Below are 16,739 nucleotides of genomic sequence, written 5' to 3'. Positions count from 1 at the left end.
GAAATGGTCATTGATGAGTGTTTTGACCTCTTAAAGAAATAGTTAACCAAAAAATGTAATCTTGCCCTTATGTCGCTCTGAACACCTTTGTTTTTCTTTTTTCCGGCGAACACTTTTAAAGCTGAAGTATGTAACTTTTCTTCATTAAAATACTTTCTCCTATCTCAGCTCAGTATGCAGAATCAACTATAAGCCATTCATATGTTAATTCTCTCAAAAACTGTAAGAACTTTGTCTCTGTGGTGCTTTGTTTTGAGCGTCCCACTTAGATCCCAACAACCTTACTCAACCATTGGTTTAAATTGGGGGCAGGATTATCTCCTTGTTTGATCAACAGCAGACGGGGGGTGTATTCAGAAAGCTGTTTTGAAAACAACGTTTATTTTTGCAATTCCATTCAGTGGCACTAGAGGCGCAAAAATTACATACTTCAGCTTTAAGTGAATAGTTACTGTGGGCTGTCATTTTCCAAAAAGGATCCAAAACACTATTAATCCACAGCAAATGTAGTTGATTTAACTTTTGTACTATATTCCAAGTCTTCTGAAGGCATACGATGACTTTGTGTGATGAACAGACTGAGATTATAAAGAATAAAAGTAGTGTGAAGATTTTTACCTTCTTTGTTTCAAGAAGTTATACGGGTTTGGTGTGACATTAGGGTGAGTAAATAATTACAGAATTTTCTTTTTTGCATGACCTATGTCTAACAATTTACATTTTCACAACAAATTGTTCACACTGTTATTCTCCTAGGGACCTAATTTTTTAAGTGACGTTTATCTTTCTCAGTGTGGCAGTGGATTTTAGTTTTGCTTTTGTTATGCAGTATGTACCTTATTTTCTTTATGATGTGATGTTTGTCTGAAATGCTTCTTTAGGGGGAGGAGATATTCCTGGACATGTTTGAGGATGAATACAGGAGCATGATGGTAAGCCACCTTGCAGAGCACATACACATCCAGTCTCTTTTGCAATTTCACTCTCAGATGATGTCATAACCGGATGATACAGCAACATCCTGCTTCTGAGTTTAGAGGAAATGCTATATCAATATTAGACATTTTCTGGATTAGGAGTGACTAATGCAGTGTGTATTTACAGTGGGCCCCAATGAGTGATTAAGACACTTAAAGAGCACCTGTTATGGTTTTTCAAATATTACCTTTCATGTAGTGTGTTATATAGCTGTTTGTGAACGTAAAAAAGTCTGTAAAGTTTCAAAAATCCAAGTGCACGACAAATGGAGTTATTGACTCCCAAAAGAAAGAACCGATTCTGAACACCTAAAACGAGTCGTTAGTAATTCCAGACGTGCTTCCTGTACTAACCTACGTAATTTAGTAACAAAAACCCACCTCTGGTCTTCATTGGCTGCTCGCGAACAGCTTTGACCCACCCTCAAACACTACACTAAGCGGTAGACCAATCACAACAGACTGGGACATCTGACCAATCAGAGCAGAGTAGGCTTTCTGAAAGGAGGAGTTTAGAATGAATCCTTTAGAACAGATCATTGAACGAGTCATTTTTGACACTGGGAAAAAAAAAGGTAATGCTGCAATTTAAATTATGAGCAAATTAAAATGTTTTTTGACCTTGGATGCATGTAAATCTATTGTATGAGACTTTTAAAACAAAATTAGGCACGTTTTAAAAATGTATGAATGTCGTTTATTGTAGAGAATGATATCACAAGCACACTTGTCGAGCAAAACATTTCAGAAAAATAAGTTAGTTTGGTTTTGAATGATAAAATACTGTATATGGACACTTTCTGGCTGTCAAATGTTAGTAGTTTATGCATATAGTTATTTATATCATCATACTGTGACTACCGGTATGTAATAGGCTGAACTACACCTGTGGTTGCTCTGCTTAGGCACCTATGTGAACTTGAGGGGAAGTTACTTCATACAAGCACTATAAATGTCCTTGAAACCAGTTGGTTAAAAGTAACTGGGGGGAAAAAATGCCACAGAAAAGTGACATCAGTTCAGAGAAAAACTTCAGCATCATTTGTCTCCAGGTGCCACTTGGTTTGATATTTTTTGGGGCCACTGTATAATATTTTTTCCTCTGACTTGTACAGTAAAAGTTGATTCCTGGAAATAATGTTGTCTTGAGTGATTAATTTTGAGCAATTTTCTCTAGAATAAGCCCATGAATGTGGAGTATCTTATGATGGATGCATCCATTTTACTTCCTCCCACTGGCACTCCCCTTACCGGCATTGACTTTGTGAAGAGACTGCCCTGTGGAGACGTCGAGAGGACACGCAGGGTTAGCGATAAACAAACAATTACTGAAAGTTTTTAGATGATGATGTAGGGGTGGAACTTATTGCCTTTTGTCAAATATTTTTACTTTATCCATAATCGAATTTCTTACAATTCATGAAAGCATGCATTCTTTGGCCAGCTTGTGTATGCTGGTCTGGGAAATCATCCAATGTAGTTTTAGATACTGAGAAATAGATTTAATGTGTTTCAAAAGTGTTTCAAAGGTAATGTCACATTTGTAATGCATGCATTTCATTGAGGCGAGTATGAATAGGTTTTTTAATTGAGGACACTAAGAAAAAGATATAAACCCAAAGCACTAAAGTACACCAGAGAAAAAAAACTCTAAGCTATCATGTAGGCTTTTCTTATTGTCTTGTATAAACTGAAATTCCAGGAAGATGCATCATGGCTGTGATAAATTAATTATGTGTTAATTAATTGTGTGTGTGTGTCCCTGTAGGCTATCCGTGTGTTCTTTATGCTACGCTCGCTGTCTCTACAGCTGCAGGGAGAACCAGAAACTCAACTTCCTCTTACCCGACCTGAGGATCTCATCAAGACCGATGATGTCCTTGACCTTAGTAAGACCTTTAGAGTCACGTAGATCTGATGCTACACTGCAAAATTTATTCCAAAATGCTTGATGATTGTACTGGTTTTCAAATCTAACATTTTCCAGTCTGTTCTCTATGGAATGAAATTTGTGCCACTAGGACTTGAATTAGAATTTCAGGATTTAAATTGAATATGTTTAGCTGAAATTGAACATGCAGTTTTGAACTTGAATTGCATCAAACTTGAAATTCAAATGTATGTGGCATGAATTCAGATCTTAAAATTCACATTCAACTTTTTAATACACTGATTTAGGATTTTGTAAACATCCAGGGTATTTAGAGCGAGTGAGTCTGAATAGCCGCTCTTCCACCATCGGGCCGAACAGTTCTGAGCACAGTGAGGAATGGTTCCAGTAGCATTTCCACTTGAGCATGGTTCAGCACGGCACAGTTACAAACTGTTCTCAGCCTGGATTTCACAGCATGGTTAGCTAACCGTTCTCAGCCAGGCTGGTGGAATGGCTTAAGTACGTGGTGACTTATGATTGTCAAGTTGCCAACGCCAAGGTAACTCATTTGTTTCTAGGTAGCTGGCAATATTCGCAATCGTGAGGTTTATAACATGTAATTAAAAATTGTGTATGTTTGGTGTATCTTCATGATTTTGTGATGATGGTTTAAGTAGTATTGTTCATTATTTTTCAACATGACTTTTTGTCAGGGATGTAAATTACTTTAGCTAGCTTATTAAAACTCATATAATATATCATTATATTACTTGAATAATATTTTGTCAATAAATGTCCTTTTAGCTAGTCTTGTAACTTTTACTTTTCTTTGTGTTCGTGTCTGGTGGCATACACAACTCCTCAGCAAATAATGGTAAATCTCTCGCCTTTTTCCCTTTGCTTTCCTGTTTGCGACATGTAGGGCTGCAACTAATGATTATTTTAAATAAAGAACTTTTATTTCCTGTATTTTATTAAAATGGGATTTTGTTTAAAGCAGAAATGATAAAGGGTGTAAGGATTTGGTTTGATTTACTATACTGAATTCACGATTCTGTACTCTCACAAAATTCTGAACTAAGCCTGAATCATGAATAGTTACACTTGAATTTCTAATTATTATTATTATTATTGTTGTTGTACACATGTACACTGCCAGTGATTACATACATTAAGTATTTTAAATTAATATTGAAAGTTTTAAAATAGTGTTGTTACTGATTACATGTTTCTAAAGTATTCTTTTCAAAACTTAATTTTTAATGGTATTGTTTGCTTATCCAGTAAAATAATATTTGCCATAATATAGATTTACTGGTGAAATCAGACATTATATTTGGCATTATCAGGACTATCAAATATCAGAAACCTTAGCATTATTATACATTATATTCAGTATTATAAACAGTTTAATATAATACAAGCATCTGTAAACACAGTGCAGTTTCACACTCACGCTGAAAAGTGTCATTCCGGCGGTGCTCATTGTATTACATGCGCTCTCATGATGTACAATGATCTTCAAAACACTTCAAAAACTGGCACACTTTGACCTCTGGGACATTAATGTGACCCATGAAAGTTGCACGATTGTTAACACTTAAACTGAAATCGTGGTATGATGTTGCACGAGTTTAATCAAAATGATTGCTCTCCCTGTGTCCATTGCGATTGGTTGGAATGACGTGGATCCACGCGCGCTTGCTCAGTGAAGTTTAAGGGAGACTCGCTTGTGTAAAGACAAACAGTTTTGTGAAACGTGGAAATACGAGCCTGAATTTTAATTCATAACATGTATACATTATAAAACAGAGAAAATAACCGTAAAATGTAAATTATGCGCTGGAGAGAAACAGCACATGCACCTGACGTAGTGACCGGTCCACATTAAACTATATGGTTTAATGTTTTATTGCATTATGTATATATAGAAGATCATTACTTGTATTATGATCTTCTTCAGCGTGTTTATAAAGTGCTCCCATGCACTGGACATCTTGGGTCGTATTTTCCACTTCAATTTGCCTCTGTTATTTTTCAAACGATCATACAAACACATCATTGGCCGTGACTTCACTGATGGAGCTTCTCCGTGCTTGCAGAAAATATCCAACTAATAATCGCTAATGAAATTCGTTGTTGATTATTTAAGAGCAAGTGATTATTTAGCATTAAGTTGTTGCAGCCATAGCGACATGTCTTTCCTGTGCTTTAGCAGAGTAAAATCCATGGGGAAAGCAGTCCTAAAGACTGTAATATACAATCATCCTCCATAGGGAAATCGCTTTAATGTTTACCTGTCATGCTGTCGCCAACTGACGTATTTGTTACATACATTCAAGCACCACACAGTGGAAAAATTAACTAACCATGCCAATTGGCCCAGATAAGCACGGAACGGCATGGTTTTGCAACGAGAACCATTCGGCCCAATAGTGGAAAATAAGTTTATGTAATCAAACTCTTTCTTACTTGTTCTACCCTAGAACATGAACTAGGACAGAGTTCCTCACAACTATGCTGTGATTTGTTAAGAAGTTTGAATAAGCACAGGCTCACTTTTCTGAGGATTCCGAATGTCTTAACCGAATTTACCAGAATATGAAACCTGAATTGTACTTTCTGAAAATTTGTAACCTGAATCAATGTATTAAAAATTTGAATGTGAATTATAAGATTTGAATTCCTGCCATTTATATTTGAATTTGAATTTTGATGTCAGTCAGTCACAACTGTTAACCAAAGTGCTGTACAATAAGCCAGATAAAACAACTACACAAGACAATGACAATAACAATACTAACATTACAACGATTTAAAAGCTAAAACAAACAGGTACGTTTTAAGACAATATTTTAAATCATCAAGAGTAAGAAAAGACATGAAATGAAAAGGCAACTTATTCCAAAGCCTGAGCACTGCAACTGAAAAAGCTCTGTCACCCTTTAATTTCAAACGTGACCTGGGGACAGTTAACTGTAAGCTGTTAGGATGAACGTAAAGATCTAGAGGACTGTTGTAGAGAAAAAAGATCAGAAATATAAGAAGGTGCCATATCATGCAAGGCCTTGTAACAAACAGTAATTCTTTGAACTGGATCCTGTATAAAACGGGAAGCGAATTGGAATGAGGCTAACACAGGAGAAATAGAATCACATTTTCTGGTACCAGTCAGAAGCCTAGTAGCATTGTTTTGCACCAGCTGAAGGCGTGAGAGAGAAGATTGAGAAACACCGAAATAAAGTGCATTACAATAGTCCAGTCTTGATTAAATAAAAGCATGTTTCATGGTTTCCAATCATTAAAAGTACAAAAAAAATAATAATTTAGCAATATTTCTAAGTTGAAAAAAGCTTCCTTTGACCACAGAATTTATTTGTCTGTCAAATTTTAGATCAGAATCCAATAAGACACCCAGCTTTCTAGCTTGTAAATGTAAGTTGGAGGATAATGGTCCCAGTTTACTGGTTACCATAGCAGTAGAGTCAGGAGGTCCAAAAACTAAGACTTTGGTCTTAGATTCATTTAAGAAAGTTAGCTGTCATCTAACATTTAATGTCCTCAAGACAGTCAAATAAAAATTGAAGGGCAGAGGTATCATTTGATTTTAGCGGTAGATAAAACTGAGTGTCATCTGCGTAACAGTGATATGAGATTCTTTGTTTCTGGAAGATAGCACCCAAAGGGAGCGTATACAAAGAAAACAAAACAGGGCCTAAAATGGAGCCTTGCGGTACTCCACGGCTAAAAGGTGTGGAAGAAAATAGGAAATTCCCAATCTCAACTGAGAAAGTTCTGTCCCTCAGATAAGAAGCAAACCAGTCAAGTGCACTGCCCTGCCCTGAATTCCAACCCACTGCTGTAAACGCTTCAGAAGAATAGTATGTTTGATTGTGTCAAAGGCTGCACTGAGATCTAAACTAGAATAGCACACTTCCACAGCTAACAATAAATCATTTGTCACCTTCAGGTGTGCAGACTCAGTACTATGTCTTGTTCTGAAGCCAGACCAAGACTAATATATTATTCCAAATATTTGTCCAAAACATCATTTTTACTTAAAGAAGAAAGCTTATGGAGAACAACCTTCTCCAAAACTTTTGAGAGAAATGATAGTTTTGAGATGGGCCGATAATAATTTAAAACATAAGGATCAAGATCAAGGCCTTCAAGCAAGGGCTTGACCACAGCATGGGAAAGTACCATTAATTAGGCAACTGTTTACTATAGACAGTATGTTGGGGCTAATAGTGTCCAGAGCTTCCAAAAGTAGATGAGGAATAAATTCCATAGAACAGGAAGCAGGCTTCATACCATTCAGACAATATCTACAAAATGAGAGTGATACTGGCCCAAATTTAGTTAAATAAGATGAAGATGATATTGACTCAAAAATCAGATGCAGGGGGTGAGAAGCCAGAAGATCTTATTAATAATATAAAAAAAAAAAATTCTCTCCTTTTTCTCCCCAATTTGGAATGCCCAATTCCCAATGCACTCTTAAGTTCTCATGGTGGCCTAGTGACTCACCTCAATCCGGGTGGTGGAGGATGAATCTCTGTTGCCTCCGTGTCTGAGACGTCAGTCCGTGCATCTTTTCACGTGGCTTGTTGAGCGCGTTACTGCGGAGACATAATGTGTATGGAGGCATCATGCCATTCTCCACGGCATCCACGCACAACTCATCATGCACCTCACGAGAGCAAACCACATTATTGCGACCATGAGGAGGTTACCCCATGTGACTCTACCCTCCCTAGCAACCGGGCCAATTTGGTTGCATAGGAGACCTGGCTGGAGTCACTCAGCACGCCCTGGATTCGAACTCACGACTCCAGGGGTGGTAGTCAGCGTCTTAATTCGCTGAGCTACCCAGGCCCCCATATTAATAAAAATGTTTTAAATCTTCACAAGTCGCAGGGGTCGGATCAGGAAATGAGGTGACTGCCGGATGAAGAACACTATTAATAGTATTGAATAACACTTTTGGACTATGAGCATTTTGGAAATTAGATCTGAAAAATAATTTGTTCTGGCAGCCATAACACTGTGCAGATAGTTAAGCATGCAGTCCCTCAGGATTTCAAAAGAAACTTGAAGTTTATCTTTTTTCCACTTCCTCTCAGCCTTCTGCCACTCCTGTCTAAGGGTGTGTTCACACTTGTAGTTTGGTTCTCTTGGTCCGGACCAAAAAATAAATTTAGTCCTGGTTCACTTAGCGTTCACACTGCCATTTTTAACACCGAACCTAAAGATACAAAACAAAAGGCATAAGGATAAGTTCACAACCTGATTGGACAGCTTTTATGATGTATATTTTGCGACGGAACTTGCCAAACATCCAAAACAATGCTGACTGCAGGGCTAAATACGCTCATTAGATATATATATATATATATATATATATATATATATATATATATATATATATATATATATATATATATATATATGTTGGTATTTTTACTAGCTGAGAACAAACGAAGAGCTAATAAAATGTGTAAAGGAGTCAAAACAGTGCCAGGAATTCCTCCATTGCATACACAAACAAAGATATGCTGCAAGGATGGCTGACGGCGGTTCCGACGCCTGTACCGAACTGTAATGGGCAACATAGCTCCTATGATGAGAAGAACCAGGTATGCTTGAGGTCAATATTAAAGGCAAATTACTTTACTACTGTTTAAAGTGCTAATCAATACCTTGGACTGCTGCTCCTTGTCCAGGCCCATGAGAGGGAGTACAGACAGCGCATCAGCTGCGTTGAGCTGGCTCTGGGATTTCTGGTTGGCCAGCTGGGCTTTGGCGGCTGCAGAAAGGAGGCTGCTGGCCGGGAAAGAGCTACTGACATGCTGCTGGCTCTTCTGTTGGCTGAGAATCTGTCCTAAAGGATGCCCAAGCAGGCCTGGGGCTTGAGCAGAGTTCAGTGGGCTTCCAGTTGCCCCATTCCTCTTTTCACCAGGGTTAGGGTTGGCAGACGACAGGGCCTGTGACATTTGATGGTTACTTTGGTTGCTAAAGATGGTGGAGTTAGTGTTGGAGCTGTTGTTGGTGATATTACAGTCTCTGTAGTGCTATTGTAGTTATTGGTCCGTTTAGATGTCTTTGGTCCATGCTGCGTTCATATATCAGTCGAACCACACCAGAGTTCGTTTGGAAGCGGAGCGAGACCCACTATTCAGGGGGTCTTGGTCCACTTGTTTGGTGCGCACCAAGATTCGGAATGAACCGCACTAACAGAGCAATCGCACCAGAGTCCGTTTTAATCGAACCAAACCTGCCAATTGTGAAAACACCCTAAGAGTACGAGTGTCATTATTAAGCCAGGGTTGTGCTCTAGTTTTAGGTTTCTTAATTTTAAAAGTACCTATAGAGTCCAGGATATGACAACATACTGAGTTAAACATGCAAACCAGCTCATCGGAACCAAAACAGGGAGGGGGAAACTCAACAGTACTGGCATGTGGAGAAGTAACATAAGCATCAACAAAATGCTTGGCTGTTTCTGAATTAATAGAATGAACATGACAACCAGCAGGCCTGGAGTTCAATAATGAACTAGAGAGGACAGTTTTAAACATAATGAACTTATGATCAGTTAGAATGTTGTCTTCTATGTCTAAATTAAAAACAGGAAGGCCTAATGATAAAATCAGATCAAGTGTATGACCTTGATGATGTGTAGAACCCAAAACTAACTGATTCAATTTAAAAGTATCAATAAGTTGAAAAAATTATTTAACCAGAGGCTTACAGGGACAGTACACATGAATATTAAAATCAGCCAGGATCAGCACCCTGTCAGCGTTCGGCACAATGGAAGGAAAAAATCTGAAAATTCCTGTATGAAAAGCTTATTGTAGTTGGGGGGTCTATATATGAGTGCAAAAAGAACAGAACTACATGCATCCACCTTAAGCAATTGCACTTCAAATTTGGAAAAACTTTCTACAGTTAATGAATGACATTTAAAATGATTTCAAAAAATAATGCCAACACCCCCACCCCTACCAATTGTCCTTGGACTGCTCACGAAGTTACAACCACTGGGTGATGCTTCAGATAATGGTCCAAGTTCGCCATCGCAGAGCCACATCTCAATTATAAAAAGATAGTCCAAATCATGGGAAGAAAATGATTTATTAATAATAATAGGTTTGTTTGATAAAGATCTTACGTGAATTAAATCCATCTTCGCTTCGGAATCCGTACAGTCATTTATATAGTCCGTTGATTGACACCCTGGTGAAGAAGTGCCATGTTGTGATTTTAGCAATGGAAAATAATCTAAACCTCGGAGGTTACAGAAGTTTACTCCTCCTTTATGGAGATGCAGCCTTAGTGATTCACACCTAGACCTCGACGTTGATGACAACGGAAAAACAGGAACAAGACTGGCGTATCTTTGTTCAAGAGAACGCAGAGAGAAGCAACCAAGATGAGAGTCAGAGACAGGGGACCTCGGACCCGCGCGACCCCAGATTCCCAGAGCAAGGAAACATCTCCTCACTTGGACCAAAACATCACCCCTCGTTCCCCTCTTTCTGTGGCGTTTTCTTCTGTGGTGAATACAGTCTGCTAGGTGACATATGTCCTCCGGTATCCGAGTCAAAAATGGAGGATCTGGGAAATTCTGCCCCCTGGAATTCCAGCCATCACGATTCATAACGGAGATGCGGATATTAATAAGGAGATGACAATAATAAACCAAAACTGATGCAGCTTTTTGTGAAAACAAGCACACAATCAGGACAATCATACACAAAACAGGTAACACAGACACCGGGCAACGGCTTGCCAACAAACACACAGGCGCCATTTTGATCCCAATCAATGCAATGCAGTGAATTCAACAATTCAGTTTTGAATTCAAGTTCAAAACTGCATATTCAAATTCAAGTACTAAAATTTTAATTCAAGTCCTGATGGCATAAATACTGTATTGGCCTCACTGAATCCTCATTTAATTATCTAGGTATCCCTCTCCAACCCCTCCCCCTGACACAGGCCACACTGATGCACGTCAACCCTTTCTCCCAGCGTCAAGGCCTCAATGTGGGCCGCATCAAGCTCTTCAACACCCCCAGCAAGTCTGTCATTTCCCTCACCTTCACTATCCCCCTGACCCCTGAAGTGTCAAGACCCTACCCTCTTTCCATAGACGTAGCCAATCACTGCCCTGCACACCAGAAGATATCCAGTTTTTACGCAGCAGTGGTGACAATGACAAAAACAAGAATGGGAAAAATGTAATTCTAGAGTAAAAAAAATAATAATAATAATATATATATATATATATATATATATATATATATATATATATATATATATATATATATATATATATGTATATATATATATATATATATATGCTACATATGATTTGTTAGACTTGGTGGGTCATTTATAGCCTTCTGATCCAATTGAAATGTCTTAGTCCTCTGAACTTGAACACTCAATAGGCTTTACTGCCTTTCAAATGCCTTCAAATTGTTATTTTTAAAATTATTTGAAAGTTTATGAAAAATATCTGGCAGGGCCAGAACAAATACCATTCCAATGTTTTCTCAGCATCTGTCATGTTACAGCGCCATCTCAAAAGTACTCTTCCAGTGATGTAACAATTATTCAATTTCCTGAGTGCTTCATCAATTATAGCCTTTCACTATAGTGATATCCAGCAAATCTACTTTACCCACTTTTAAAGCTGACAACATATGAATCAGACCTCACTTATGACACCTTATCATGAAAGGAGTTACCACTCGATTCAAATCAATCTCAAACTCGTCTCTTCATCTGAATGTTTAAGATAAACTTAATTGTGTTCTGGCTTTTTTTATTAATTTTAACAGAAAGAGAAGTGGAATTTATATTTTTCTCAAAAACTACAACCATCTCCTTGGTTTTGAGATCTGATGGCCTTCCTTTGTGTTGTAAAGTGTTTACCACACATGCAATCTGTGGGTTTGCATTTTTAACCAATTCTCACATCGTCCTAATATGTTGCACGGAGATCCTGTATCTCAGCACTTCCAGCTTCATTCTTGTGTCCAGGTGTCCTGGTTTGCCTCCAGGCCTCTCACTTTTAAAGGTAAGAGGGGGTTTGTGAGCAAGAGAACTGACTCAGACTTTCCATTGTCACTGAGGCCATTGCTAAAGCTGGTGCAGCCATTGTGGGTAGCAGTTTTGAGTTCTTCCAGTACATACTTCGTCTAACTGTAAGGCTACCTGAGCAGCACCTACAGGCTGGGTCAGAGAGTGGGCAGAACGAGCCCTGGATGTGTAAGCAGGTGGGAGGAAGCTCAGATTTTCCTGCCAAAATCAACCCACTGTTACTTCCTGTCTCACATTGGTTTGTGCACAAAAGGGTTAATACACAAGATGACTGTTTTCAGTCTAGGTTTGAATAGTTTAAGCGCTCAAATTCAAGATAAATCGATAAAAATATTTTCTGCAAAGAGCAGGATTAGGTCACCCGAGCATTTAGATTTAAAGCTTAAATATTTAGATTATCTCACTGAAAAGCTATAATGCTCATCATTTATTCGCCCTTATGCCGTCTCAAACTCGTATGGCTTTCTTTCTTCTGCAGAACACAAACGAAGATATTTTGATGGAGATATGATGTGAATATATCCATATAATGCAAGTTAGTGGGGTCCAACACTTCCAAGCTCCAAAAAGGACAAAAAAGTCTCTGCCCATGTTCATGCGCTCTGTGTCAAGTGCGAGGAAGTGTAATTGAGCTTCAAATCATGATCGCGCCTAGGAGACTGCAGATGGTAATATTTATTGTAAAAAAAAAACAAGTTACATTTTGGTCTGTTCTCACCCTAAAAAGATCACGTTGCTTTAGAAGAGATGGATTAAACAACAAGAGTTGTATGATTACCTTTATGCTGCCTTCATGTCCTTTTTGGTGCTTGGAAGTGTTGGAACCCATTGTCTTGCATTGTATGGATGTATTTGCATCATATCTCCATCAAAATATCTTTGTTTGTGTTTTGCAGAAGAAAGAAAGTAATATGAGTTTGAGACAGAATAAGGGTGAGTAAATGAAGAGATAATTATAATTTTTGGATACCTGCTACTCCTTTAATGAGTCGGTGAAGATAAATTTTTTAATGCATATAATGCAGCTAAGCCTATAAGCCCTGCAATAAACATAGTTTTAAAAGATTTTCCTGTAAAGAAGTGTGTAATTTCTGAGCCATTAATGTCACCAAACAGAATAAAAAAAAGTGTTTTGCTGTATTACAAATTGCATACTTCTATGCAGTTTTGTCGAATGAGTAGTGTGTTCACACTGAAAATACAACGTAAAGACGAGTACTATGAGTACCTGGATGATGTACTTGTTCAGTGGAGTGTGGAATTTTGGACACTTCATGCACTCAGCGAGCGTGCCTTGCTCAACGTAGCGGAAGGGGTGGAGTTGCCTGGCCTCAGTGTTGGCCTGACAAAACAATTTAATGATGAATGTGGCAATTAGCGAAACTTCTGTGAAGACAGCGCCTTAAAAATGTGAGTTAAGTGCTTTACCATTACCCCACGCTGTGTGAGTATGTACGTTATTTGATATAAGAGGTTTTAAACTGAGGTTGTCTGAAGGCGCATACCTTTGCACCGCAAAATTCCGAGGGCGAAATACAGTCATCTCAATGGGAATTTCGCTCGATGGATTTCGGTGGCGAAGAATTTCCCCGCGCGGATTTTGCATGGAGTTCAAGTTTGGTTAACTTTGCGAAGTATGCTGCGTTGACCAATAGGAAGTTGTTTGGTTTGGCAGTGACCTTTGTGTGGCCGGTGCTTCATACACAGCAACACTAAATATACACAATGGACAAGGATATAATTTTAGTGGGGAGTTTCTTTTAAAGTTCACTCTGCCAGAGTATGAAAAAAAGTAGCTGCTTGGCAGTTTTTTTTTGTTTGTTTTTTTTTTTTTTTTGGTGATGTCATCTTCGCCCGGGCAATTTTGCCATGCAAAGATATGTGTGACCACGTCTTAACATGCTAAATCTAGCGGCAACACGTTGGGTGTGTTTGAAATGTAACTTTATTCAGCAAAAATAATTGTGAATGCTTTCGTGTAGTAAAAAAAAACATTTGTGTTCCATTTGGGACAATACTGATTTTTAAAAATCATACACTAGACAGCCAGATGCATAGTGCAAATGCACCGTGTATAGTGCATTATTTGGAACACAGCTTTTTTATTAATGTTTTTATTTTATTTTTTATTAAAGGTTTCCCAGACACTCCCTCTGTTTTCCATTGGTCGGGCAAACAGTTAATCATGCCTATTGGTTGCACCAATGTTGCTGTATCGGGCTGGTCAGGATGCTTAAAAAAATAGAGCAATGTTTTGATAGCGCCACAAAGCTGCGGTGTTAACACTACAGGAAAATCAACCGACTGTACAAATTAGTTACTTAAAGTTGTCCCTGTATATTAAGCCGGGATAGGAGAAAGTTGCACATATTGCACAATTCAGCTTTAAATATATTTTCAAAGCAATTTTTTCATTTTGTTGGTACTAAGAATAACAATTTTCCTATCTGGAGAATCTCTGAATATACAGCCCTACTTCACAATAACTGCCCTGCAATTTACAGCTGGCACATCTTGCATCATCATGATTTGTGATAGCGTTTGCCTTTGATGTCCTTTGAATGTGAATCCAGCAGTGGCTCATGAGTGAGTAGATGGAGCAAGCGCCTCGTTCTAAAGCGACAAGAGAGACAGCCAGATAGACAGACAGATAGACCTGAGATACTGACGTGCCTGTCAACGTGGTTTATTTTTAGACATGCAGGAAATGATATATGCACACAAAACAGTAGATCACAATGCATTGTGTAAACTTACATAAATTCTTACTGAATATTTTCCACTCTTTTCTGTCAATGTTTTAAATAATTTATATTAACTGAACGATATGCAACTGCATGCTTAAACATTTTATGCCACACTCGCTTTCTTTTTTGCATGCATATGTATAATCATTATTACACACTTGACATGTGAATGCTTTTAGAGGAAGTTCTCAGCAAAAGTTTCTCACCTTAAACACTTAGTCACATGGTACTTTTATATGAAACACCCCACCCCCAATTTGGTTGAGAGCTGAAATCTCTTCTGTTAATAAGTGTTTGTTTAAACACACTTGCATGTTGTATATAATCCCTTGGAATTCAACAGAATGATGCTTTCCTGGGTATATTTAATATCCGCATGGTGGTACTTAGTTACTCATATGTTTTCAAGATTATTTTCACATGTTCTAGTTTCTTTAGTTGGCCCCTGCGTTTTTTCTATGCCAGTGTAAGTGAGAGGCATTATCTAATTTAAAAGCACTGTATGGAAAGCAGTTTGTTTTGTTTCCTTTTTTAAAACAACTATATTATGAATCAACCAACACAACCAGAATTAACCAACAGTAAAATGTATTCTGATTGCTCTTAGGATATGAGCAGCAGTGCCTCGTGCTATTTGTGGCTTTCAGTATGCTAAAAACGATTTCTATTCTGTTGGGAAGATGAATCAGTGGGTAGCTGCATGGAAGTGTATTCCTTGGTATTAGAGCACGTAAATTACCCAGAGGCGACACAACTCGCTGTCAGTACATTTGGCTATGTGTTAAATGGAAGAGCAGCACTCTGCCTTCGGAAGTAGTTCCTCAAAACCTCCTCAAAAAAAAAAGTGTGACTTCTTAGGAAGTGCACAAAGAGAAACTGTTACAAAGTCATACTCTGTTGAACTCTGGTGTGACAGTGCTGTTTCAGTTATTAGTAGTTTTGGTCTGTCTACCTGAAACCAATTTCAGTCGTCTGTGACCTGCTTCCCCTCCCCACCCACCCCCCTGCTCTAGTTGATGCCATAAACTGTGGAGGTCATGACTCAATGGAGTGTTTTTGAAAACTCCCTCATGTTAAACTGTTTGATTTTATGCCAGGTTAACACTCACTCAGTTTCACACTTTAATATGATTGAATTCACTCTAAGGTGACATTTTGTTTGCACTTTGTAATAGGAAATGGATGAGTATATTTATCTGTGCAAGTCGTACTATTTCTTTGGAAATGGTATATGTGTTTTTTTTTTTTTTTAAATTGTAATGCTTGTAAGTTAATGAAGCATACAATCAGAGGCATATACAATGTGATATTTTGTACAGAACAGTGACCCCTGAAAGTATTTGGACACTTAAGCCGCACTTGAAATTGTGTCAGATAACAAAATATCGCACTAAAGGCCTTTGTACACCAAATGCTAACTTTTTGCCATGATTTTCTCACCTTGATAAATATTTTGATTAGAAACGATGGATTCCTATGAAGCCATTCACACCTGGAACGAATATAAGCCCACCGACAAAGAGTGATTTTTATTTTATTTATTTTTTATTTTTTTTACAGTGAATGTGTCAAAAAAAAAAAAAAATCTTCGCCCGGCAATGAAATGCCCTGACTAATAAAATATGTGCTTTGGATCACGGGTCAGGAGCCGTTGCTGTTACCAAAACCAGCGCAACTGGTATCGCTAAACCACAGAAAGCTGTATTGACCACCGACATTAAACGCTGAAGTAACTTGAGGAAGAAATCCTGAACCAGCAGTGAGGATGTGTATTTTTATTTGCATCTAATGCTTTAAAATCTGAAAAAAAAAAAAAAGTTAGCATATGGATTCTCTTAACATGTAAATGATATTGCTGCATCACTGCCTTTGCATACCCTTTAAAAAATATCTGATCTTATGTGGATTGTCTTCATAATGTATTCCATATTGCTGCATTTTTTGCCTTTGCGTTTAATCTTACGCTATTTCTCTCATAATATATATATTGCGGCACCTTTGCCTTTGTATCACTTTTCTAAATAA

General features: G+C 37.9%; 1 protein-coding gene across 4 annotated transcripts in view; it reads left to right on the top strand.

The window, feature by feature from the left end:
- Nucleotides 1-16,739, top strand: part of LOC127451245 (protein CLEC16A-like) — a 111,331-nt gene that overhangs the window by 66,131 nt on the left and 28,461 nt on the right. For all 4 annotated transcript variants that reach the window (XM_051715776.1, XM_051715775.1, XM_051715779.1 and 1 more), the window contains 3 exons: nucleotides 882-932; nucleotides 2,155-2,283; nucleotides 2,746-2,866. In XM_051715776.1, coding sequence (XP_051571736.1) covers nucleotides 882-932; nucleotides 2,155-2,283; nucleotides 2,746-2,866 — 301 coding nt within the window. The remainder of the gene's footprint in view (nucleotides 1-881; nucleotides 933-2,154; nucleotides 2,284-2,745; nucleotides 2,867-16,739) is intronic.

Source organism: Myxocyprinus asiaticus, chromosome 14 (assembly GCF_019703515.2).
Source record: "Myxocyprinus asiaticus isolate MX2 ecotype Aquarium Trade chromosome 14, UBuf_Myxa_2, whole genome shotgun sequence".
In the NCBI taxonomy this organism is placed as follows: domain Eukaryota; kingdom Metazoa; phylum Chordata; class Actinopteri; order Cypriniformes; family Catostomidae; genus Myxocyprinus; species Myxocyprinus asiaticus.
The sequence above is the reverse complement of the archived record's forward strand: the minus strand, read 5'-3'. Positions and strand labels throughout refer to the sequence as shown.